General features: G+C 37.7%; 1 protein-coding gene across 4 annotated transcripts in view; it reads left to right on the forward strand.

Annotated features, from left to right (window-relative positions):
* The window catches only part of LOC121669519 (intraflagellar transport associated protein), a 41318-nt gene extending 14821 nt beyond the window's left edge, over positions 1-26497 (forward strand). For 3 of the 4 annotated variants that reach the window (XM_042038582.1, XM_042038584.1, XM_042038585.1), the window contains 5 exons: positions 9776-9933; positions 11488-11559; positions 12503-12557; positions 18788-18918; positions 25427-26497. In XM_042038582.1, the coding sequence (XP_041894516.1) occupies positions 9776-9933; positions 11488-11559; positions 12503-12557; positions 18788-18918; positions 25427-25594 (584 nt within the window). In that variant the 3' untranslated portion in view covers positions 25595-26497. The remainder of the gene's footprint in view (positions 1-9775; positions 9934-11487; positions 11560-12502; positions 12558-18787; positions 18919-25426) is intronic. The other variant, XM_042038583.1, reaches the window with a different exon arrangement.
* Positions 26498-26703: the final 206 nt, after the last annotated feature.

Genomic DNA, 26703 nt, shown 5'->3' on the forward strand with positions numbered 1-26703 from the left:
TCCTAAAAATCCCAATGGTTCTGTTTTTTAAAATATGGTTGGTGCAGTGAGAAAAGGAGAGTTCATAGACTAATTGACAAGTAAATACTGTAGTAAGACTGTTACTTCATGTCTACAGATCTGATGGAAAATGGATAAACATACATAAGTATATTTTTAAAACTCTGACCTCAGCATTTAAAACATACCTCTCCAACAGAACGTGACCTATATATATTAAATAAATAATATTCTAAAATTATAGGAGTACTCCCTCCATAAGTGGAAAAATTTTAAAACTTTTTTTATTGATTCTGTAATGGACGGACATTTGAGGGCTAGGTTAAGATTCTAGCTAAGTCTCTTATTTTTCCTATTTAGAGCATCCAAAGTGTGTTTTTTGTCATAGGGATATTAACAAGACAAATATATAGGTGAAAGGGCTGGTGAACTCATGGGAATGTAATTTGGCAATTAGAGCACGAGTCCAGAAAGATGGAATTTTTCATACTTGCTGTAAAGCTTTGCGGCTGAAGGAGCCTCAGAAGAGCTAAATTTACAAAGGAGTGGATGATACAGATTTCTGTAGATGTGGTCAATGAGTGGTATGTTCAGAACTACACACTTCCTAGAAAAACTTTGGACAAAATCTCATGGAAATGCATCCAACCCCGCTTTTGAAAAAAATTGCCACGGAGGACAAAAGTCTCTTTCAAATCTTAGGAAGAGTGTTTGAAATCTGGTGCGGAGAGCTATGATGCTCAAAATTAGAAGGCAGCATCTGCTCATTTTTTAAAACTCAGAGAAAGAATGGGAAATTTGCTGGAGCACAAAATACCTCATTTGCCCTTGTATGAAAAATACAGGAAAAAATCTCCAAATGGTCCAAGCTTCAAAATTTTGATCTAGATTTTAAATTACTCCTCTCCCACTTCTAAAAATACAGGATTCTGGATCATTCAGCTGCATACAAAAATGCCGCCATGAATAAAATTCTTACCCAAATCTAAGTTAAGATTTGTATTTCTTTCATGGTTCTGGGCATTTTACCACTGGGATTAAAAGAGTTCCATTCCTTCTGTTAATTTTCCTCTATTTCATAGCCCTCCCACTGCCTGGCAGTGTGTTGAAGTCCAGGGACCTTGATTAGACCCATCTAAGCAAACCACGCCTGGGATCGAAACTTCGTAGCCTCAGTGCTGTTGTTTTGATGCTTCTGTGCTGAACAAACTGTCAAGTGGAGGAAGTTTGGAAGTGACTGATCACTTCTGTGCTTACAGGTGGCATGCAAGAGGCGTATTCTGTGTTGTGATCAGATGAACTTAATTCCCCAGTGAAAGCTGGGCAAGGTATTCAGTTCACAGTCCATTTGACTGTAGCTGTCTGCTTCCTTTTTCATTAACCACATTTAGGAAAAACAACTTTAAACATCCCATATAAGTGTCAGTGGAGGCACTTTACAAATGTGAGTCTTCACAGCAGAAGGCATAGCAGAGAACTATATAAAAGTGACAGTAAATGAACTTTTATTTTAAAAATGGACCAGTAGGACAATGCTAACCCCAAAAGGAATTTCAGCCTATGAGTAGATTTGCCAGTAAAAAGCAACTAGACTCAATAGAGTTCAATAAAACTAATCAAATCAAATTAATCTGTCATCCCCAGGGAACTTAAACAGGGCATGAAATAGGCAAACAGCTTCAGAGCTTTTTATTGATGTGCTGTGGTGGATCATTTGATAGAATTGGTTGGGAGGCAAAATTTGCAATTTTCTATTGATCATAAATTCAGTAGCTATCTCTATGTAGCCTTTATTCAATATAGAATAAAATCAAATATCATAGAGAGCCCCTAAATGTAGAAAAAATCCCAGTCATAGAGATGCAAACTTAATAGATTATTCTTGAAATAATAATAACTGATCTGTTTTATGGATATTTGTTGTCCTGGTATTTGCTCTGCAAGATACTTCATCTCTATTTTATGGACAGAAAAAAATAGGCCTAAAGAAGGGAAATGACTCGTGTGCATTTGTGCAGTAGCTCAGTGGCAGCACCAGATAAGTACAGAGGCACTCAGACTCCTGGAAACTTGGACAGCCCTTCAACAGTAGTGCTTCCCTGACAGCAATTCCTTGTTCTTTCTGTGATGCCTTTCTTATTAAACAATTTCTAAAGATTATTTCAGATGGGAAAGAAAAAGTATTGTCATTCTGTTGCATAACTTAGATTTTCTAGAACATAGGGAAATGCTTTGTAATTTTGCTGTTGATACTTTGGTACAGGTTCTATCCTCTGGTGGCATATTGGCAGTGATTGGATTGTAGTGCTGTAAAAAGCAGTAACACAGAGTCACCTGTGCTGTACCTCATCACCTTGTCTAAAAAGGCATCGAAGTGCACTAAATGCAGCTGTTGGCTTAGTTTCATGCATTGCAGTGGGGTGAGGAAGCCCTCTTTCCATACGTGGGAATGACACAAAGCAAATAATGTCAGAGATCAGAGCTGTGTGTGATTCAACAGGACAGTCAGAAACAGAAGTCAAGTGACCTCACTTCAAATTTGTACTGAGCTCTTTGTAGTACTGGGTGCTTTTTAGTGTTCAGTATAAATAGGAAGGCCTCATTTAAAGAAAGTATGTATTTTCCTTAAAAAAAAAGTCAGGCTTTTAAAGGATGCCTTAATGTTGTGATTATAATGTCCAAAATCAAGCATTTTAAAAACTCTTGGGCTTTCTGACATTTTATTTTGTTCCCACCTGCTGTCATCTTTTTATACTACTTGTTAAGAAAGGAATACTTTGTATGGAGATGTCAGATGCTTTTAATTATATACAATTTGCTTGTTTCTTACAGCACTTATCTACCTGCCTATTAGTGCTGAATTCTTCTAGGATGCAAGCCCACAGAAAGTTTTCATAATTGATTCTGCCCTGATTTATTAGTATATCACATGTTCTTTTAAAGTGCTCCCAACATACGTATTTAATGTAGTTTCCTTGTGTTGAGGAGAACTTTAAGCATATTTGCAGTTTCTTTGACTGTAAAAAAAACCAAAACCAAAATCAAGTATTTAAGAAAGAAATTCAAGTACATTCTGTTTTTCTTAGCTAAGATTCAAAGTATGGCTTAGTATAACCCAAACTCAGAAAGAAGTCTGGAGTTCTTGTACATCTGCTAAAAAAAACAGGATTTTGCTTGTACAAGCTACTGAAATGATGAAGTGCACACTTGCCTTGTTATTTAACTGACAGCATTAGTATTCAGATGGAGAAGGTATCCAGCAACAACACTGCTGAGCTGTGAAAGAACCATATGAATTTTTAAATGATCAGATGGGGTGAATGAGGAATAAACAGGAAATACTGCCCCTTTCCTAACACTGAGACTATCAAAAGCACAACAGAGACATAGATACTGATACAGATAAACACTACATAAAATCAGAACACATAGGTCCCATTAAGTAAAAAGGGAGAGATACAGTAAAAAAACAGTTGAACTTTTGAAAATTAAGAGCTGTTAGTTTCAGAGAAGTATTGCTGTACATTAAGCTAGAGCAGGTGTGTGAGAGTGGCTGAAATATACTTGAGAGTAGCAGTTATTCGTCCTTCCCCTGAAGGAGCACATAAAAAAAAGTCCTTTCCTGATTTATTTTTAAACATACTACAGTAAGTATCCAAAAATGGCAGTCAAAAGTGACAATTGAGATGTAAGAGTTTACCCTTTTAGATTAGAAATAGTGCCACTGAAATTACTTGTCCCAGTCCATGGAATATGTATTTATCCTAGCTGAGGTGATGATATAGTGTAATTTCCTTAAGAAATTAGTAAATTTAAATTAAAGAATCAAGCCCGTGTTACTGATGATAGTAGAGCTTGACCTTTTTTTTTTGAAGGGGGAAAAAAAAGCTAAAAAATCCTTTGTGCTGATTATTTGTCATTTGATCAGGATAAGATCAAAGACATTAGGGAAAAAGGCTGCACCGGCTGTATTTTTGTATTACAAATACTAATTTGCACACTGAGGTAAGTGTTTTAGGCAAGTTATTTTCTCTGCTGTAGAGGAATTCTGCTTGCTCAGTGCTACTGTGAGATCACTGCCCTCGAAATTAGTGTGGATTTTGCTGGAGTAAGATTGGAATGGGCCTTACAGGAATTCAGATAGTTATGGGATAGACAATTCAGATGCTGAGTGTGGGCAGATATGGTACACTATCTTTAAAACATCCACAGCCTTTTTGGGTGGCAGCAGGAGGCTAAGCCCTTAGACTCTTAAAGCAGGACTACATGATGAAGTTTAGGTGCCTGAATTACACCTGAATTGCTCTTGATTTTGGATAGGCGTAGGACTCTAATACTAAAATCCTCTAGATACATACTGTATGGGATAACTGGACCTTTTGTGTTGAAAAGTTGGACAGACTTCATTTATTTACAGCAATTTATACATAAAAATACATGGAAACAGAAAGGTACCTGGTGAGCATAAATCAGAATGGCTTTTTTGGGCTAAGTAACTTTAAAACTCTATGTTATATCCCCACCAGGACAACATACAAGCAGAGGGAGGCTGCAAATTTTGGTTGGATTACTGCAGAAAATGTGGGAGTTGCTTTGGTTGCCAAAAATTAATAGAAGGCTTTAAAAATTATCTTCTCAGTAAACTGGATTTTCAGCCTTGAAATTTCTTGTTTTCCTCTTACAGCTTGTCATTTAGGGTAAATGAACTCAGCGTTGTACAATGGTTTACATAGCTGCACAAAAGTAAATACAGGTAGTCTAGAGTATGTTACCACCTTGTGAACATGTCAGAGTGGTATTTTGTGGAAACATTTCAGTGACAGCCTTTTTTCTTGTTTTAAAATGTTTGCTGACAGTGTGTTTGAAGAATGGAGAAAGTGAATGAACATGACATTTGTACTTGTGACCTCTGTTCAAGACAGTGATTATGGTACTGTGAGTAAAATTGGATTTTTTTCTTCAGGAGTCCTGCAGAAAGTCGCTGTAATATTTGAATTCCAGGTTTTCCATCAAAGCATAACTTGGAAGAGATTTAAGGGATTCATGGGCCTTCTGCTGGCCCTCAGTCCAGGATTTGAGGACAAAAAAGTAAATTGGAACTTCAAATAGTACCTTTGCTATATGGGTTTTTTTTTTTATTGTTGTTTTATAGTTAAAGGGGCCTGTTTCTAAGTGTCAACCAGTTTTTGTTTTTGAAATGAATTAATTCAGTTGAAAAAAGGTGGGAAGTACCTGGTAGTTTGAATTGTTTTGTCCAGTGTATTATCCCAAGCCGGGTATTCTATGTTATGTTATTGATTGCTGTGTCTGGTCTGGCTTTGAAATGTTTCAAACCATGAGAATTTTATCATTCTTCTGGGGCTACTATGTCCTCTTAAGAGATTTCACTGACAGTAAGTTTTTCCTGATAATACAGGTAGCTCTCTTCTCTGGTTTTGTGATAAGTGACTCCATTATTCTTTGAAATATGTGGGTAATCACTAGACATTCTCAAAAAATTCCCTTTCAAACTGGAAGATAAAGAGAATTTTAGGCAATATGGAGGATAGATAGCAGGAGTGAAAAAAATTTATCAAGTTGGATATCCTTTCTGATTGAAACACGTTTCTTAAGTCTGCACCATACTCTTAGTGACACACAATTATGATGGATACTACTCGTGAGAGACTCAGATGTACTTTTCTAGAGACCTAAGTTGGCTTGTTATTTCATTTTTAAGATACTGACAGTGAAATGACTAAAGAGTGAGACAAAATCTGTCTGCAGAATAAATATGTGAATCTTTCCATCATTTCAACTTTCTTCCTCTGCTACATTTTGTTGTGTTTGTATCCCTTATTTTTGATTTTTATCACATACTGTGAAGGCCAGTGTTCTACAACAGGATCTTGGCAGGTTGAGAGCTGTGACTGTGAATAATGAGTCAATTATCACTTAGTCAGGGGAAAGGCAGAGTGATCCTCTTGCTGTCTTGAAAGTGATCTTTCCTTCTTCCCCTTCTCTTTCAAAAGTGAGGACAGAAATGGTTGAAATTCAGAACACTATCAAAGAAATACTCTGATACTTGTCTGCAGATTGTATTTCTTTAACTTCAAGACAACTTATGTGTGTTTTTTTCAATAATATTTTAAAGTTCATTACAGATACTGCTTCAAGGGAGCCAGTTACGTGATGCATGCATTGGGAGACTATGGGTGTCAGTAGCTACTTTGGGCAGCTGAAGTTGGCTCTTACTGGTCCTGAGGGACTGTGCTCAAGGCTGGCAACATGATGTTTAAATCACCTGCCCCCCTTTAATTTATATGGAATGGCCTCATTATGCACATGGTTGCATAGCTGATATTCTGTCCACAGAATAGCATTTAACAACTGCTTTGGGTTGCTTAGACATTTTTATTCTGAATTTTTCTTCACAAGCAGTCAGGAATCTAGTGTCACATTGCAGTGGTGAATGTTTCATCAAATGTAAGAGGGTTTAATATTCTCTAACCCAATAACTCTGCAATGGTCTTAACCAGGAAAAGGTTTCTGTCAAAAGTTTATGACTGATCTCTTAGGAAAAGGGATAGTGCTTCTAAGCTGTAGTCTGGAGTTGGTAAATGGCACATAAGTACTACAAATGCACCAGATTTCTTACTAACTCATTTAATCTGTCTAGGTTTTTAGCTGTGACAATAGCTCAGGTTTCTTCAGCTCCAGAAAATATATAACCTAATAAAGCAAGTTTGTCAGCTCATATGTGCTGCCTAATTATAACTGCTCAACTATGTGTCATAGGTCTTTTGATGCTAAAAGTGGTATTATTTTCTCTGGAGAATTCAGAACCTGTATTTTTGAGAAGGATGATCTGGTTTATATCCCAGAAGAATGACCACAGTGGTATACAAGAAAAGCATGGGCTAGTGCAGGAATATCATGTTTATTCAGAGTGTATTGGCTGTATGATTTATGCTTCAGATCATTCCGGTGATGATTTCTTGTGTCTCTCTGTTGGTCTGGTGAGAATCTTTTTATCACTTCTCATATGTAAATGCTCCTGATGTGCACAGGGAGGATACTGGGTTGGTCCTCAGGCCCTGTTGTTACTCTATAGGTCTGCAGGTGTTGGGCTGCATTATTTGCATGTACACATTTACCCCAAAATACATTAGTGTTCTTTTGTGGCTTGTCAGTCTTTAGGATAAAACTTGCAAGTTCTTAGGGTAAAACAGGAAGCCCATCCTGTTTTACTACTAAAGTAAAAAAAGATTGAAGTTTTTTGAGAAAGCCATCTAGTTCTTCCTATAAAGTAGGGTGACAGTAAAATTATCTTCAAATATTGGGTGACTGTTTTACTGGTCAAGAATTTAAAAGAGGGTTTCATGTCTAATACTGCTTCGTTTCCATGGCTTAAAAAGAGAGTATGTTGGAAAAGTGGTGGCTCAAATGTACTGCTGTATCCAAATACTGTTTTAGGAAGGTACTTGCTAAAAAAGCAGGGAGAAGCAAGATGTTACAGAGACCTGGGATTTAGGAGTTATTCAGAGGATCCATCTGTTATCTGAGCATTAAAACCTGTTTGCTAGATTGCTCTGGTGTGGTGCAGTTTGCTTTCTATGAGCCGTGATTCTTGTAAGTGTGGACTTCAAGTTATGTCCAGCCTGCCAGCCCCTTTCTGTGTGTCATAGTAACTGCAGCACAGAGCTGTCCCAGGGGATTAATAATTCTTTGCTGTATGGCTCAGTGTAGTAACCCCAAAGGCATCATTAAAACTCTCCACAACAATTACTTCAATGCTTATAATACATAATTATGCTTTGGAAATGCAATGTGGTGTTTCTTATTGTTGCAAAGTAAATTTTTCAAACTAAACCCAAAAAGCTTCATTAAATGAGCATTTCTTTTTCATTAAGAACATGTGGTGCAAAGTTCATTTTAATTGATTGTCCTATGGCTGTTCCTTATTTGATAATGGGACTTTTAAAATAAAAAGTACTGCATTTTTATTTTGGTCTGATTACTGTATTTTTTGCCAGTGTGAAGGAAAAAACCCCTGCCATTCAGCATGGGTTTGGAAATCCATACTTCCATGCATATACTTGTCTGTAATTAGCTTCTAGATTCTGTCTGTATTGTTGAGATTTCAACTGATGATGACCTAGCTGTATCCTAATTCTGCTGGCTGCTTTGTGCTCCATGATCCTGGCTGGTAGGATAGTCAGAAGCACTTACAGTTGTCTTAACTTTGCTCTTGTTGTCCAAGGAGTTGTTAAAGGTCTGAAAGATGTCAAAAGCTATCATTGAAAGACTCAGTTCTGTTTCTGAATAGTTCCCTATTTTCAGCGAGGACTCAATATACCACTATTAATGTACAAAATAAGCCCAAGAGAAGTTATTCTGATACTCTATCAATACACTGGAAATGCGTTTTTCCAGTTAGTCTTTCAAGACCAAAGGAATCCCCTGAGGGAACAAACCCTGCTTGAACATCTGTATTTATTCTTTAATCTCAGATCCTAAACTTTGGGCAACTCAATATCACTGGCATACTGCTGTTTGTTAGTCTGATCACAATAAAAAAAAATATTTATTTGCAAAATTTTCTCACTCACATTGTCGACATGGGGAGGAAATCAAATTGGTGATAAGGTAATTCAAGAGCATTCTATAGCTGCTAAACACTGGAAGCAGCAGTGTGTAAAGAAATCAGCTCAAATGAGGTGTTTTACCAACTAAAAATAGGGGGGTGAGATTATAGGACCTGTCAGTGCATCTCATCACGTGGTCCTGGACTGGTGGAGGTTCTGGGAGTGGTGTCTGTGGACACCCAAGGGCTCTGTGGATGCTGGCCCTGGACCAGCCAGTATCAGTATCAGCTCTGACAAGAACTGCCAAGGCTCACTTCTGTACTAGACAGCATGGGCATTTGCTCTAGTGGTTGTGGTTCACACATGGGGCACGTGTTTGTGCTGATAAGCAGTTTGTGCTGATAAACAGGGTGATACCAAGATACTGATGTACAAAATACAAGGGTTCCTCCATTTTTGGCCCAAGTCATCACTGTACTGTGATCAAAATCCCAGCCCTTTTTGACAAGAAGGTACACCCTGGATTAGGTATGTAAAGGAATAGGTGTGCTTGAACTCCTTGAGATGTTGAGTGATTTTGTGGGCACAGATCCCATATAAGCACAGTTGATGGGCTTTTTAAACGAGAGCTGCAGTGTTGGGAGCGTGTGTTGGTGTTGGGGAATGAGGGTTATTTTCTGGTTTTAGTGCTAAAAGTGTACATCCAGAATATCTCTACTGACTGGGCAGTTGCTATTGGGCTCCTGTGTAGTGGTGTCTCAAAGAAGAGACTTTCATCATATATGCTGGTGTTTGCAGTGTCAAATGAAGACATGGGCACAAATGTTATGTGCATTTTCCCCAGAATTCAGAGAGAATTTAAACAAAGTTTTAAAATAAAAGCTAAGGTGCAACTTACTCTCTCGCTTTTTGGGGTATTTCAACTCTTGGTTGATTTTATAAAGTTTTCTTTATATTGCATAAGCTTTTGTGATAATGAATTCTTCAGTATTGAGGAATAGGTGGAACTCTGGGCACTTGAAGTTCAAACTGCATATTCAGTTTTATGGTAAAGTTTGCAAAATGCATGTATATTTTGTACATGGAAGCTTTCATGAGAGGAAACATGAATGTGTAAAAAAGTCAGTATTAGATCTAATGAAAAACATGCTTTTCTTTTTCTTGGATAGTGCATTATGTTTTCTGATCTGGTGCGGTTCTCCTTGCAGAGAAAGAGGGGAAGAAAATCCAGGGAAGTAAAGTGGACTCCTTAAGAAAAACTTGTTCTACCTCTGAATTACCAAACAGAAATAAACAGGATGGCTCACCTGAAAGAAGCAAAGAAATGTGGGTGTCATTTCCACCAGAGATGCCAAATGAGAATGAGGTAATGAGTTAACATTTGTCCTTGTGGACAAGCACCACATTCAAACAGATGAAATATGGAGAGATACACTGTCCAAATGTTAGAGGCTAGTGGTATTTATCCAATTTGAGGCAAATATTTAAAATACTACCTAAGTGTCAAACGCTTAGAGGGGCACCTGCAGGGATCATGTTTGGCAGTGGCATTTGCCCTGCTGAAGAGCTGCCATAATCTGACTAACAAATAAGGCACCCTGCAATGGGCTATGTAATGCTTTCACTGGAGAATGCAGTTAGTGGTAGAGGTTGGCAAAAGGGAAAAAAAATCCTGAGAGTATGAATGCCACCATGGACAGATTTAGTTTGTTTCTTGTAGATTTTAGTAAGTACAGAGTTCTGTGTTACTGAAGCTATGTTACTGCCTGAAGTAAACAGTGGGCAGGCCAGGGGCATTTTTGATCTTCTGAAACATAGGGGATTAGGGATTTAATGTGTAGGGACAAGAGAACAGCAGACATCATCTGGAGGGAGTGAGATGGAAGTCTGAGTCAATTTGTTAAGAACTTCTGCCTTCCTGCCTGAATAACAAATAATTGAGCTGTGATCTAACCTGTACTCAAAATTTCCCTTCATTAAACTTTTATTAAAAAATAAGTAACAGGTCCTTTTGTGAAATACACAGAGCAACACACTGAAGTGCTTTCAAATGATGGGCCTGCCAGGCCTCTGAGCACAAGCTGCCACTCTCCTCCTTACTAGGACATGTCTTTGAGGTAGCATCAAGCAAGGCTTTTAAAACAATTTCATTCTGTCAGTTGATTGTATAATAATAATGAGAATATTTTTGCCATTTTTTTCATAAAAGGTATTGTTTCCTCATTGGTATAATTTGTCTTTGTGTCTCTTACTTTATCCACATTGAATTGTCTTTCTGCCACATAAGGCAGTGTACAACTTCCATTATCCTTGTAATGGAACTTCCACAATCCTTTATGTATGTCTTTGTTTCTAAAGAAGAAAAAGCTTCAGACACGGCTGCACATTTTTGTCACATTAGCGGTTTAAGAAACAAGTACAATAATAGTAGAATGCATCAGAAAGATTGCAGTGTAGCAGCAGGAAGAAGCCATAATGCAGTAAATAGACCACTGTAACCTTTAAGCCTGCCCTGAGGAAGGAAATTGGGGAAAAGACAGCTGTTGAAAACAGTGCTACTGTTCTAAGTGCTGCTTTTTAGGCATGCTGTGATTACTTGCACTGTTGTTCCAAATGATTCAGTCTAGTCCCGTGTAGGTTTTCAGAGAACCTGTACCTGTTCTATTTTCAGGAGCACTCCATTCACATCTTAAATATTTTTCTATAAAACATCTATAAAGCTGTTTGAACACAATCCTGAGTAATGTGTTCAGTGGGACTCTTCTTGAGCAGGGAGAGTGGACAAGGTGACCTGCTGTGGTGCCTTCCAACCTTACCCCTTCTGTGATTCTGTGAACTGTATGTATAAATCAGTAGGAGCCTTGATTGTGATTTTGATTCTGTTTCATGCATGTAAGTACTTCTGCCCATCTATCTACAGGCAGTGATGAGTGAGAGCTCGACAGCTGGTGTCTCTGATAGAAATAATCTCAGTCTGTCTGAAAGAGTGAAGGTGAGGTTTTCTTTGATTTTCTTCAAAGTGGGGGTTATGAGCGGAACATGACTGATTTTTGCTGTATTAATTTACAAATTACTTGCAATTTGTTGATGTATTTCTTTTCCATCTGTGGGAAAGAAGAATGAGAGCAATCCAAAATTTTTTCTAATGTTAGTGAGTATGTACTTTTAAAGTGTAAAGGTTATGTAAGTCTTGATGAGAATGTTTTCAAACCAAGTTGGAAAAAATTATCTAAGAGCATCTTTAATTACTTCATGGAGAAGCCAGGGCATGTAGTAAATCCTCCATGGTAACACTATTTGCAGATAGGTTGGGAAAAAAAAACCCTTTTGCTCTGACCCTGTGCGTCTATTCAGTGATACCTGAAATGAGAAATGTCTTGTCTTTTGTACGTTTTAAATAATTTAGATTGTTCAAGGGACTTTAGCCTGAGAAAACAGTAGAGCAAAGCCCCAGGTGAAATACTAGATGTAATAATTCTTAGGTTTTTTTTGCTTCCTAATCAATTCACCATTAGTGTCAAAACAGAAGGATCAAGCTCTAGTTTGCCTACAGCATGTACTGTCTTTGTGCCATATGAAATGAGCCTGCAAAATTGCAAAGTAACTTACCATGTATCATTTTCCTATGAAAATATTTTACTTCTTCATCTTCCCACTAAGTTCCTGAAAAAGTTACTGTACAGCTTGAGCTTCCTTCCCATCACTTAAGTTGATATGCAGCAATTTTGGCAGTAAATCTTTGCCTATACCTAAAAGTATTTCCTTTGGGTTACACATTTCAAAGAAAACTCATATGCTTTCTTGGAAAAATGCAGGGAAGAATGGAGAAGATGAAGCAGACAATTTACTGCATTTTTGCTTTGCTCTAGATTGTACTGTTAAGGAATGGAACTGATATATTTTAACCTATTTTCCAATTTGGGTTTTTATGGCAGGTGGACAATTACTTAAACTTGGAAGATGTAGACACAGATGAAGAGACATACAGTGGTAGGTTCTCCCCTTCATATTCACTGTCATTTTCTGTCTTTGAGTGCAAGTGTGTGAACACTGATTGAAGAACTGTTTCTCCCCTAATGGAGATGATCTTCCTCAGTTCTTCTATTGCTAGAAAATTCCCCACATTACCCCAATTCCCCAAACTGAAGTACTAACTTCCCCACTCTAAGAGGTAATAAGATAATAAATTAAGAGGAATATTTATTGTACTTTGTGCTGGTGAAGGTTTTTTTTTCAAGCTTTTCTAGAAGTGCAGAGCGCTTCTTGTTAGCAACATCTCTACATTTTTCCGCATTTCTATTTTGTATCAAAATTACTTTGATTGCAAAAGTTTTTTCGCAAAGTATTGTGGGTGCTAAGAGACAGTTCTGTAAAGTGGAAATATTTAATGAAAATGCTGTCCCTACCTATTAAGACAATTTGATCCTGGGCTTAAAATAGATGAGACGAATTTTGAATTCACAGTGAACTTCTTTAAGAATTCTAGTTACGAGCATTTTGAATTGTGTTGAACTGTTCTGTACATCTATAGTAATTTTAACTCTCCCACCTCCAAAAAGTAAGTGGAATACTAATGTCTGTAATTATAGGTCCTTGTGTGGTCTTTATTACAACCAGAACTGACAACCTTTTAGCATTTAAATTCATTTTCCTCATCTGTACCTGTGATTGTCCAAGGAAACCAAGCCACACATATTGAGGGATTTGCTTGAGGTCACAGACAGAAGCTGCAGGGCTTTGATGCTTGGTTTCTTAGTTATTGCTACTTGATTGGTCTCTGTACTCTAATAGTGTAGTTTTGATTAGTCTTTCCTTTCTGTGTGTTCCAAGTTCCTATGAAGTTTGAGGGCTTAGAGACTTGCAGTATCTCACAAGAAAATAATAAACCAACATAAGTCAGGTTTATGGCAAGTATTCTTTCTTCAGCCTTTCAGAAAGGAGGTAGTAAAACAGCAATCCCAGATCAGGTACAGATGTCAAAGATTTCTTTTGAGTGCAGTGTTCATATATGCCCATTTTTCCCTTTGTAGGGCATTGTTCTGTGTTTATGTCTTAAATTCTGGTAATATCTGTTAAAAAACCCCTGGAGCTTGCTGGTGGAAGCACAAACCCACATTTCACTTGTCTCATAATGAAATGAGAAATGCCTATATCTAGTTCATTAAAGTATTGTTAAATATCTCTAGTTCCGAACAGGCCACAAATTGGTTGATGAGAATTAAGCCCAATGCTCTAAAACAGAGCTCTGTTTGACATTTTACCTTTAGATTTTTAGGAAAAAGAGCTCTGCTTAAGCTTGGGGATAACTCACTGCAGTCAGTACTGTGACAGACCTTGCCTCTCTCCAGCTTTTGGGTCATTTCTGTGTATTTGTGTGTGTCCAAGAGTAAATGTTAATCACATACACGTGGAAAGCCCTGGTAAAACATGCTTCATTTGAGGCAGTCTGCCTCAGTGCAGAATGAGGCTGTATCAACAATGCTCACTAACAACATTGAGCTTTTAGATTGTATTTTATAACATTGAAACACTGCCTAGCCAGAAACTAATTGCTCCTTCTAAATGCTGCAAGGAAAGTGAACAGCATCCAAATTTATACCTGGGAAACCCACAGCCTGGGTCTTGCTCAGGGCTTCTATGGTAAAGGTAGTCAGGCTGAAAAATTTCCCCTTGAGTCCTAGGTGCAGAAAATAGCACTTACAGTTTGGTAGTTATCTTACACATCAAAATCCACTTGATAGCTTCATACTAAGAGAGTTAAATCTTAGTCCTGCAGAAACCATGGCAACAAAATGCAATTTAAAATATAAAATTATGTCACCTATTGTTTGTAATGATAAAGTAATCTAGAATAGTATCACTAGTGAATACCTTAATAAAGGATTAATTCTGAAGAATTCCAGTTAGTTTATAAATGAGGCAAATTGTGACACAAATTAGAAAGACATTGTTGTTGACCTTTTTAAATGCTGCCACCTTATGTCAGAACAAATGATTGATTTAAGACTTCGTATTGTCAAAACAAGCTAAAAAATATCATAGCTTATTCTACCCAGTAAAAAATATCATACCTTGCTAGTATAACTGCAACAAACCTTTATCTCTCCTTGTTATTGGCAGCAGTTCAGTATCTCTGTGCTTCACTTGGCTTTAAAGGGCAGATCAGTTAGCTGAGTTAGCAACTGTACATAAATACAATAAATATTCACGCTTAAGAGCAACTAGCTCAAAGCTGACAGTATGAAAAGTGTGATAGAAAATAGGTGTTAAAACATCCCGTCTAACCAGTGCTGTCTGGCAGATGTCCTGGAAGAGTCATTCTAGTGAAGGGTTTTTTGTTGTTTTTTTTTTTTCCCAATGTATCTTGCAAAGTTCAATGTCTTTTAAGATGTGAATGAATGTGACTGCTTCTTACGAGTAAGAAAAGCAGCCCACAGATTTGGCCAGTATGCAAATTCATTGTAGCTGTTTTTGTTTGACAGCACTGGGCTGAAAGCTTGAAACAAGGGCAGTGCTTTGCATTGTGGGACTTTGGCACAGAGAACCATGATTGGCAAAGTGAAATTGGTGCCCTAAACCATGGCTTTAATGCATCGTGCAGAGACAGCATGGGTACAGTGTCCTGCCTAATCGCTCTTTCTCCCTGAATTTAATCTCTAACTGTAAGTAGCTTAGGGCAACAATGGAGATGATCAGGCTTCCTCCAGGGATGGATGGAGGCTGCCTAGTGCCTGTGTTTTGGCAACAGAATTCCTTTCCAGGACTGGTTACAAATTTCTTGCTGTAGGGCTTGAGGGATAGCTAGGTGATAATAGGTAATATTTGAATAAAGTACAAAATATATAAAAAAAAAAGTCTGAAGATCTCGAGTGTGCTATTGTTTAAATAGAAGAGAAAATTAAAACAGGACTAATTAAATGTATGGGCAAGGCTGCATAGCCAAGGATATAATTGTCTCATCCTAATCCAGTTTGGAGTACTGAAATACTGCAAACTTGTCTTTTCAAGGTCCCAGTTGTCTGTAACCCCGCAGAGGCTGAGGAGAAGCCAATTGACTCAGTTACTTTGAAGCTGAGGCCAAGCATAACTATTGATAATTAAAAAAATTCTTTAGGCATATTGTATCAACATCTGTTATTTTTCATAATCTGTGCCTTTCCATTTATATTTTGAGCCTATGTTTATATCCAGAAAAATCAGGTTGAGGAAGAGGATTGAGAGTTAAATGAAGTGGATTTTTTAAAGTATGGGGCTCCCCCCCCAGCTGGTGAATCCTTTTCTTGTTTTTCTTCTGCAGTCTCTGCAATCCATTTAACACTGCCTTGAGATGATTTCACACTAGGCAGCTCTTTGGGACTAACAGCCTGAAGCATGAGAATTAGAGGAGACTGCAAAATTTAGCTTTTAAGCTTTTTTTGTTATCACTCTCTTCTCAACTCCCCATCAACAGCATTTTTGTGAAATGTGGTGTCTGAAAGTGGTAAAACCTGTGTCAGTGTATATATAGCTGTCAGTGTATATATAGCTGGGCATGGTTTGGCTACAGTAAAGTTATAGACAAAACTTTGAACTTCTTCACTCTTGAAAGTTAAAAGCAGACTTGTGCCAGTAGATTATTTTTTTCTATACTCATACTTGATGTCTATGGTACACCATAAGCAAAAAACTCCAACTCAGCAGCATTGACAGATATAGTAATCACTTTCTGGGATGTGGTAGGGAGGGACTAAAGAGAATTGTTCATTTTCCAAATATGCTGTCATTAAAGTATGCTGGACTTGAGTAAAGTTGTCAGCCATATCATTCAGGGAGTTGATTCTTCATGGTGTGAGAGGTGCATTTCAAAATGTCTTCTCGGTTTTTTGGTATCACTGCCTGTTCAGTTATCTCTATATATGGTGCTGTTGGCAGTATCCAAGGCTTTCCTGTTGCTAATTAATCACCTCCACAGAGAACATAATTAGCAGCTTAATTAGGATCATCATCCAGTAGTGCTGTAGCAGCAGCCTAAACAGGCTGTGAGGTACTGGCTAGAACTTACAATAGCCTGGAGTTCCTTTGGGTGCTCCCACTGAGAAGGAGGACTGTCAAAACTCTCTAATTTTTCTCTCTGAAGGGGTTTCTTTATTAAACATTATCAGGGAAAGCAGCATTTACCAATTAGACTTTCATATGCTGTCACACAGCCAGGATAGAGAGAGACAAAGCTCATTTCTGGCATGTCACTGGCAAACAAAGGTTGATTACATTCTTACGGGGTGATTGAAGGGAATTTGAAACATTGTTTGCATTACTAACAAGCCTTAAAAAGTGGAATTGACATTCTGAGTATGACAAGCACTTGCTAAAAGCAAAAATAATTTTCCTTCTGTTGTCCTAATTTTTAAGAGTTATCTTTCTGAGCCGTTGCCAGGCTGTTGCATAACAGTGCTTCCTCCTCATCTCTCTGCAGATTGGTCTGTTGAGGGGGAGAAGCTCTTAGTGCAGAAGTAATCAGTGTTTATATCAGTAGGTAATAAAAACCTCTTGATGTCCAGGCTTCCCTTACTTTAGTAAGGGTATAGGTTTAGGTTGCAGGTTTGAAACAATAGTGAAAGATGCCATTGTCTTTAAATGAGCGTTTACATCTTCTTTCTGTCCTACAAATACTTTTGACCCAAATTATGAAAAAAGCAGCTGCAGAGCATGTGAAGACATAGCCTAGATACCCGTGAACTGTGCTGTCCTTTTCAGAAAGCTTTCTCATATAACTGGTGCAGAATCAGAACAGATGCCATGCTCAGAACAAGGACTGAAAGCACTTAGATGGCTGGAGATAGACATAAGCAATCAAGAGACTAGGGATGAAAACAAACCCACTTATATGTGAATCATGAACCAAAAGACAAAAATCTAGAAATGAAGTACCCAAGGGAATTAATTCAACTCTTTTTAAAAGAACATTCTACTTTGCAATTTGAGGCCCTGTTGGCTTTTAAATGTTACACTATTCCCAGAAGAAAATTAAATTAAGAATTTGATAATGTATTTTTTACAAAGACCTAGCTAGGAAATCTTTATTTTCAAATGCAGATTCACAGGAAAATTAGAGGTCCATAACTCCATTACCATGGTAGAATTGTGCAGGTAGAGATAAATAGCCAGTTCATCCTTTTCACCCTGGATCTATGTACTCTCTTGTTGGTTCCATTAACTGACATTTAAGCAATGCTTTGAAAATTTATTCTGAGACAAGAGAAATGTAAATGCAGTATAAAACTGTAAAGAAACTTGTGTATCAGCTGAAAAAAATAGTAGGTAGATTTACATAATGGTTTGACTGAATTGCAAGACATATGGTCCCCTTAAATTCTTTCATAAAAACATTACTGAGACACGATGGACACATCTGTGCTGTGGCAGAGCTGAGATTGATTCATGTTAAAAGATATTTCTAAACCTAAGGCATATCCTTCTGATCTGTCACAGAATGCAAACCCACTAGTCCCAGTATGAAGGTTTTGCTGAAGTTTGTAAAGGAAAAGTGATTCAGAAAAGCTGTGCATTTGTGAACTGTGGAACACATCTTGCCCGTATGGAAAGGTTACGCGTCACTCCATCCCAGATATGGGGAGGTCCTCTCAAGTACCTCTTTTTGGAAAGATCAGGGAGAAACAGATGTCTGTGAAATACCCTTAGACAAGAGAGTCATCTGGCACTGTAGTGGGGCATGTTAGTAGTTCTACCAGGTATTTTTACTTAATGTCTTATGAGAGTCATACGAAGATGTTTTGCAATGATTCTTTATGCCCATTGTACAGATGGTGAAGTTCTAACAAAAGAGAAATGAATGAGCCTGCTCAGCTCATCAGTGTCAGATGAGGTATCTTGTAGCTTCTACTATAGGCATCTGTGCTGAGGACCTTCCATCTTTGTTCTGAAAGAAAGATGGAAGGTGTTCTCTGAGTTTAAGAGCATGTGCATCCAGATTTTAATTCAGCACCCTTAAGAAAGAAGAAAGCTGTCTGTTTTCAGCCAAGTTTGATTTTTCCTTAGTACAGTATTACTATCTACATTTTAGCTCAGGACTCTATGGATCTGTTTTAATGGTAGCTTATGCAACAATAAGTACATCACACTGACTAAAAAGCTACTGTCCATGTCTGAGCACTACAGGATTTTAACAGGATTTTTCTAATTTTGCATTGAGTGGAAGGTTAACATTGACTATTTTTATTCAGCAGGGTCATTAGTTCTCCCAGGAGAGGTGGAAGAGACAATGACTTACTGTACACCCTTCTTTGATAAGCCTGTTCAGCCGAAGCTCAGAGCGTGGTCAGTTCCCCAGCCATCAGACAGCAAAGCCCAAGAGGTATGAGCTCAGATGGAGTCATTCAAACTTTGGGGCTTTGGCCTATTTGTTTCTTCCCTGTTGGCTTCTAATGTTATTTTCACAAGAACAGAGGGATATAGATGGAAGATGTGGAACTGCTGTGAGTTAACAAGTCATATTATTAATTTTTAAACGAATAATGAATTCTTAAATTATGTTAAGAATTGAAATAAACACTATGTTATCTCGCACTGCAACTATATAATCCTACATTTTCAAAATGTGTACTTCAATACTTCAAGTGGTATGTGGGATTTTTAATGTTTAATTTGTCTAACAGAATACTCAAGTAAGCTCTCGCACTTTTAAGCCTTTTAGCAATCCTTACATAGAATGATGGACCATTTCATTTTCCAGTGATCTCATGATCTTACGGCATACTCATTGGCTCAATATAGGAGCCATTTTCTGCAGCAGGGAGGTAGTGAATGATCCCTTTAACATGACACTTAAAATTAAAAAAACAGTTTTAGAATATATTGTGGTCAGAATTAAGATCTGGTCCCTCAGAAATGAGTAGTAGCAAGATGCTGCTGAGAAACTGCATTGTCAGGGTCTGGTGTGGAGAGGTTTGCTTTATGGACTCTGAGCCTTTTAATCAGACACAGTCAGTACAAGCTTTAATTTAGAATTGCTGTCTTCCTTCAGAAATCCACTTCTTTTCAAACTGCAACAGAAGGTGTGGATTGCTCACAGGCTTATTTTAAGTCATTAAGCTTCCTATCCAAATAGCGTGAGCATTAACTTTTGGGGGTGTTTCTATTGCAGAGAATTCTTCACTGCTCTTTTCCCCTGCCTGGTCATTGCAATAGAGGCTGAAGTTAGCTTGCAGCTAAAGTGGGCCAGTTTTGATAGTTTCATGTGCTTATTGATGTTTCCGTGAGGCTTAAATCAAGTTTATAAATGACGCGTGACCAGTGAAGGTTTGGTGTTATAGCACTGCATATGGTGCCTCCTTTCCTGGCTCAGTTGTGTTTAGTTCCTTGCAATAAACTCTTTACTATAAGGAACAAGTCTGCTTTGGGAAAAAGTAGAAGTTCTAAAATGACCTTTCAAGCTTTAATACCCAACATTCTGTGAATAAAAATATTCACTCTTTTCCCTAAGGATTGACATAATTCAAGGTTTTTGCCTTTATGTTCCATTGGACACAAAATAACACTGGAAAAACTAGAATGAGGTTTTATAGCTTTCTCATTTCATAACTTCTGTATGAAACCAAAGAAGAAGGAGGTTTGTAGCAGCCTGCAGTGTTCATAAAGGACTGCATATGATTCTTTAAACTATAGTTCATGAAAAATAGATAAAGATCCGACTACATGCAAAATTCATTTCCATTTGAGAGAAAGTTGGGTTATGAAAGAAACTGAGTATTATTACATTGGCTATGAGTTGCTGCATTTTTCAAGAAGAAAGACAATTTTCACAACCATTTGGTTGGTGCCAGGCTACTTAAAATGAAGGCAGTCTTTCCCCTAAATTATAAACATATTTTTGCCTTCATTTAGATAATATAACTGTGGCCTGATTTTTAGAACTGTCAAGATTGAACAGGTCCATTTTAAAATCCCTCAGTGCTTCAAATTGTCATTGCCTTGAAAATTAAGTCTTGCATTGCTTATGGCAGGACTAGTTCAGGAAGAGAAAAAGATTTTCCCTGGAGACATCTCTGCTTTAAAATGAGACTGTTCTCTGTCCATCAAAACAAATCTGTTAGGGAAGGGCAACAGAATGTGGCTGCCTAATTGGTTTTCTTAGAGAATGGAAGACCATTCTCTATGAAAAATAGCAGGATGAGAAATGTCTATGCTATGGAAACACTTGTGAGGCACTTCAGGGTAAATTGTGTATCTCTCAACATATTGCTAGGGAAAATTTAAAAAAAGAAGCTCTGCTAAGACCCAGTATATAACTTGAATAATTGTTAGAGAACGACTTGTCTCCCTGAAAATGTTTTTCTGTCAAAAGGTCTTAGAAAGTGGCTTAGTGAATGACACAGAAAATTATTTCTGTTGTCCACCACTGTTGCTTCATCTTTCTTTCCTCACTTTAGACATAAATATATTCCAGGATATGAACATTGACAGTGGAGCCACAGGCCACTGCAAATTGAACCAGCATTCATTCTATGTTTGAAGTACACTATCACAAAACATTTCCCTCCCCTACCCAGAAATTTATTTTCTCCTTTAATTCTAATTAATACATTCTTTCATAAAAGATATCATAGTATTTTTATGTCTTAATGCCTGCTTCCTTGCATCTTTATTCGTTATTGCCCTCTCTGCATACATGAGTGCAGTTGCTGCATATTTTCCATCCACTCGCTATAAACATGCATTCAAAGTGGGATTCATCTCACCTAACTTCAGCTTTAAATGTAGTTTTAGTCCTCCAGTCACCAAGAGGCAGAGATAAGCAGCTCCAGAAAGTGATTAATCCCACTTGCTGTAGGAATTTGTTGGAAGATGTAATGTATCTTCATCCACAAGCTCTGGCTGGGCCATTTTTGGCTAATTGACTACCTTAGTCTAGAAACCTGATTTTTTGTATGGCTAGGATTAGGAAAGAAGAATTCTGCCCTTCTATTCTTTATTTGTCTGTAGTTTGAACATTCAAAAAAGTATTCAGCATGTCTGTTATTTTATCTTAATCTGTGGCACAGCAGCGTGTATCCTGTGAAATACAACTTCCTTTGAGTTCCTTTAGATTAAGGTTTTACTGATAGGCCTCAGCTGAGGTTTGTTTCTGCCACATGCTATGCATAAATGCAACAAGAACACAGAAGAACTTAAAAGACAGCATTGACTAAGTGAGAGAAGATGGAAGAGTTATATCTTCTCAGAGGCCAGTAAAGACACAGAGATTGAAGGACTTGTCCAGAATGATGAAGCAGAAGTAGAAAATTGGTCAAGATTTATTGACTTCCAGTCCAGTCCCCCAAGCTCAAGACAAACTTTTTTTTCTCCTAAGTACCCCAGTATATATTAAGCTTATGTGAGACCATCATAGCATAAAGCCTTCCCCCCACTTTTTTTAAATTTATTGTTAGTGAACTAGTAAGTTTTCCCTTGAGTATGCAGTGAAATCATTGGTGAGTGTATGTGCATACTTCACATAATTTGAACAAGTGAATCATAGAGTGCCATAATTACACAGAAATACAAGTTTTAGAAGGACAGAGACAAGCTGTTCAGCTAAGTGTAACTCCACACAGATTAATAAAAGAACTGAGTTGCCAATTATTAATAGATTTTTGAAAATGTCAACTTTAAGATATTCTATTTACAATATTACTTTGTAAAAAAACCTCTAGCAAAATACTTCTGTTATTAATATGAATATTACATTCTTTCCCTCCTTTAATTTGGACATGTAGGAACTGTAAATGAAAGTGATTTTTCTCTTCAGAGAGTAAATCACAGAAGCAATCTTAAGCAAACTGGCAGTTTTCTAATAGAGCAGGATTCTATTCCCAGAGAGCTCTCAAAAAGATTTCAATTAGATGTTAAATTAGACACCTGAAATTCAGATATTTCTCTCAGCTCCTTAGGCGAAAATAACAAGATAATAACTTGATCAGCTCAGAGGATTCAGTGTTCTTTTGTAAAATGTCTTCCTTTTGACATAGAACAAAATTGCAGTTTGCAGTATATAAGTTTTAGATTGCTTGTCTTCGTGGAAGTTTGAAGTCAATGGCTTCTTGGGAGAAGAAGAAAGAAAGGAATCCCTAATGCTTTGAGTATTCATTTGAGAGATGAAGCACACTGATAAATATTCAGTGTGAATAAACTTTTCAAATGTGCAATGAGTGGGTAACAGAAAAATTGTTAACAGGGTGAAGTTGGGTATGTTTTATTTTGGCATCTTATTTCAGTTAGCATTTTGGGGTTGAGTTTTGTAAACAAAAGTTTTTCCAGTATTTTGCTGCATCTGCATAAAATGTTCCTGGAATTACATGAAGGCCAAGACAAGGTCAGAGTGGATGTGTGTATACTTTCTGTAACTCTGTTGACAGAGGAAAATAGATTTGCTTTTGTAGAATCCTTATAAAAGCTTACTGTAGTTTGAACTCTTCTTAGCTCAGTTACCTTAGATGTGTGTCCTGGTTTAACCCCAAGCAGACACCAAACCCCACACAGCTACTCACTTGCTACCCACCAGTGGAATTGGGAGAGAATGGGAAGAGTAAGCAAGAAAATTCTTGGGTTGAGATAAATGCAGTTTAATAGGGGAAGCAAAAGCCACGCACTCAAGCAAAGCAAAACAAGGAGTTAATTCACTGCCTCCCACAGGGTGCGCAGCCATCCCCAGGAGAGCAGGGCCCCGCCATGCGTGACGGTCACTTGGGAAGACAAACGACATCACTCCAAACTCCCCTTTTCTCCTTCTTCCTCCCACTTTATACACTGATGGCGTACGATGTCATGTGGTCTGGCATATCCCTTTGGTCAGTTGGGGTCACCTGTCCCAGCTGCATCTCTCCCAACCTCCTGTGCACCCCCAGCCCCCTCAGCACTGGGGCTGTACAAGAAGCAGAAAAGGCCTTGGCTCTGTGTGAGCCCTGCTCAGCAATAACAAAAACATCTCTGTATTATCAACCCTGTGTTCAGCACAGATCCAAAACACAGCCCCATACCAGTCACAGTGAAGGAAATTAACTCTACTCCAGCCAAAACCAGCACAGTATTGTAAAAAATATTGTTGCAACCAAAATAACTGGAAAATATTTGTGCCTTGCATTGTATTTTGGAAAAGTGCTTTGGATTTCTGCAAATGAAAGGTAGTAGAACCCTGGTTGCTGCTACCATTTGTTACTCAGTTGCTGGTAACCTTACTGACAAGGAATTCTATGAGGTTCTGCCAGTGGAAAAGATGAAAATGAGCATGAATATGCTGAGGAGGTCAAGGCTTTATCTTTAATGGGAATGAGAGCTTGTGTACAGGCTTTATTTCCTGTTAACATTTTCCAAATGTGCTATTTATAAAAGTTAATGTTGGTTTACCTGAAATAGTATATGGATATAAGCAAGATAATCTTTGTGTGCAGAATGAATAGTGTTTTCTAGACCAACTCTATCTGCAAAGTTTTTCCCATTTATAAATGCCCATGGTCTACACATCTGCGTCCAGGATTATTTGGATGGTCCAACATCTAATGAAGCCGATGTAAGCCAAATCCCTAGAAAATTGGGTAATACAGATGACTAATAAAATGATTCTACCCCAGAAAAATTATTTCCTGATTATTCATGCAACATGATAGTTTATTAATAAAGGATGTAGATACTACCCAGATTCTCTCTGCCCTGTCTATCAAGTGCTCCACCACCAGAGAGGAATCCAGCTACCACTTCTCTGACCTATTAACTGTGTCAATGCTACTTGTTACAAAATGTCGCATCAAATTGTGCAGGATACTGTGCCTTCTAAACTGAGCAGTGATCGTAGGATGCTGAGTGTTCTTCCTGCTTTTCAGCAAATACTTGTGTTCTTAATTTCAAATACATCAGTAGTCGTGGAGGACTTGTCAGAAGCTTGGAAAAATAAGCATGTGTGTAAACATTTTGCTGATTTGGTGCTGAAGTGCTTAAATCTTTGAAGCACGTTTCTAGACATTTTATATTAACTTCTCATGGGATAGGGAGCATTCCTATACGGTTTTAATGGTGAAGATGTGTCTCTTGTGTTGCCCTGGAATTCATTTTATGTAACTGCTTACCATAAACCTTTCATGTCATGGACCCTGCAGCTTCTTATCAGCATGGAACCTGCCGTAGTTATTTGTTTTCATTATTTTATTTTATAGGCAGAGTGTTTATTCTGAGATATTTCAACCAGAAGCAATACAGAAATGCTATACAATATGTCAACAAAGCACATATTGGCAAATGTAGTACGATTCTTATGTTCATCATGCAAGAAATTCAAACCAGCCAATTCCATGTCTCTGAGATGGTGAAAAAAAATTATTGGAGTCTGAAAATTGATTATGTGTCATTTTGCTCATTGCAGGCCTTTCCTTCACTAAAACTGTGTTCTGGGAAGAATGTTACATTAGTATCAGGTGCATGTATGCTGAAGCTTTAGGTAATACTAACTCAAATTTTGAGGATATGGAATCTGTCTTTGAAATGTAACATAGCTGCATATAACATGTCCATATCCCCACAGTCTTGCTGCTACAAGTGGCAGGGATATAATAGATGTGTGCAAGAGAGGTTTTTAGATTCCTTGCCTTGAGCAAAATTAGTTAATGATGTTCATTCAGATACAGTACAGTACAAATGGGGCGCATTAAATGACTTAAATTAGGTCAAATTGAATAATCGAATTTATTCTTTTACTTAAAAAGAGCTTAATCAGCTGAGAGTGTTAGAGTCAGAAAAAATAGTTTAATTAAATATTAATTAGAAGTTTACATTTTGAGCTTCCTTATTATCACTTGCAGCAATATTATTTATGTATCTGTTTTTCCTCATTACAGCTACTGGGCGATGATGTTCAACCATTCTCACTTGATGAAGAATTTGATTATGACAACGTGGCACTGACGCCTAAGTTCTCTGAAGCTGAGCTGAAGGCCATTGTAGAGTTTTCTGAGGAGAAGAAAACAAGTAAAATGTCAAATCAGCATGAGCTAAAGACTGAGTGAAAGGTGTCCTGTGCAGGGCTGTTGGAGTGATCCTTTTTATGGGACGAATGTAGCTTCTCATTGTACCCTTGTTTAGTGTTCTTATCTGCACAGGCAGTAAATGGCATTCCTGAGATTAGTTGTTTGTTCTGCCAAGGTGCCTTGGAGCCTGTATTGGCTCAGGATAGGTGTGCTGGAGTGACTTCTCCACAGGACCAAAACAACAAAACTGGTTGATTTCAGAACAGCATCATGGCTACTCTTGCTTATATCTGGTCTTGACTCACTTCCTGAGTAGTACAAAGCTGGTCCTAAAGCTGCCTTTTACCTCCTTCTTTCAGTAATGCAATGAAGAGCTTTTTAGCAGCTGACAAATCGGTCTATGAACTCTTTCCTTTAAATGTATAGAGATACATGAGTGAATAAATCTGGGAATTTTTTTTTTCTCTGTCTTTTGAGTTACTTCAGTTCTGCAAAAAAATAAATATTCCTGTTTCCAACAAACTTTTTGTGTTGATCAAAATTGATGTGGTACAACTCCTAAAATTAAAACAGTAACTTACGCTCAAAAAAACCCCCTCTTCCACACAGAGGAAAAAATAGCAATCTCATCCATTAAAGGAATTGGCATTGAAAGGCTGTCAGATTTTACATTTTTTCACAGGAGATGATTCCAAATAACAGCTTATAGCTTACACTCTGCATCACTGAAATACAGCAAGCTGGAGTTGAGTAAAGGTCAGCTATATGGGTGGGAGAGAAGAGTGTGCATCTCTGTGTCCTTCTCTTCAGAGTTTAGCATCCTTTTTTTTCAGCTGACTGTAGAAGCTTTGCTATTGAGGCTTGGTTTAACATCACAATGCTGCATTGTATTATTGGTCATTTTCTGGTATAACTGCATTCACTAAAGTTTACTGACCAGCATTTTGTCCTTGGCCTCTCTCTGTTATTTCTGAAGTGGGTGATTAGCATGATAAATATGAGAAGAGTGCCTGAGCAGACTGACAAGGCACCAAACCATAGATTTGTTTAAAGGCTGTGGATGAATTCTCTGTGGCCAGTTGGCTGCTTCATTGTCAGTAATTTATAAAAGCAAAGAAAGGTGTTCTAAGGTTCCAAGGGAGATTTTC

Source organism: Corvus kubaryi, unplaced genomic scaffold, assembly GCF_017639235.1.
Source record: "Corvus kubaryi isolate FWS band 111438036 unplaced genomic scaffold, C.kubaryi_AGA036_p1.0 37392, whole genome shotgun sequence".
NCBI classification, from domain to species: domain Eukaryota; kingdom Metazoa; phylum Chordata; class Aves; order Passeriformes; family Corvidae; genus Corvus; species Corvus kubaryi.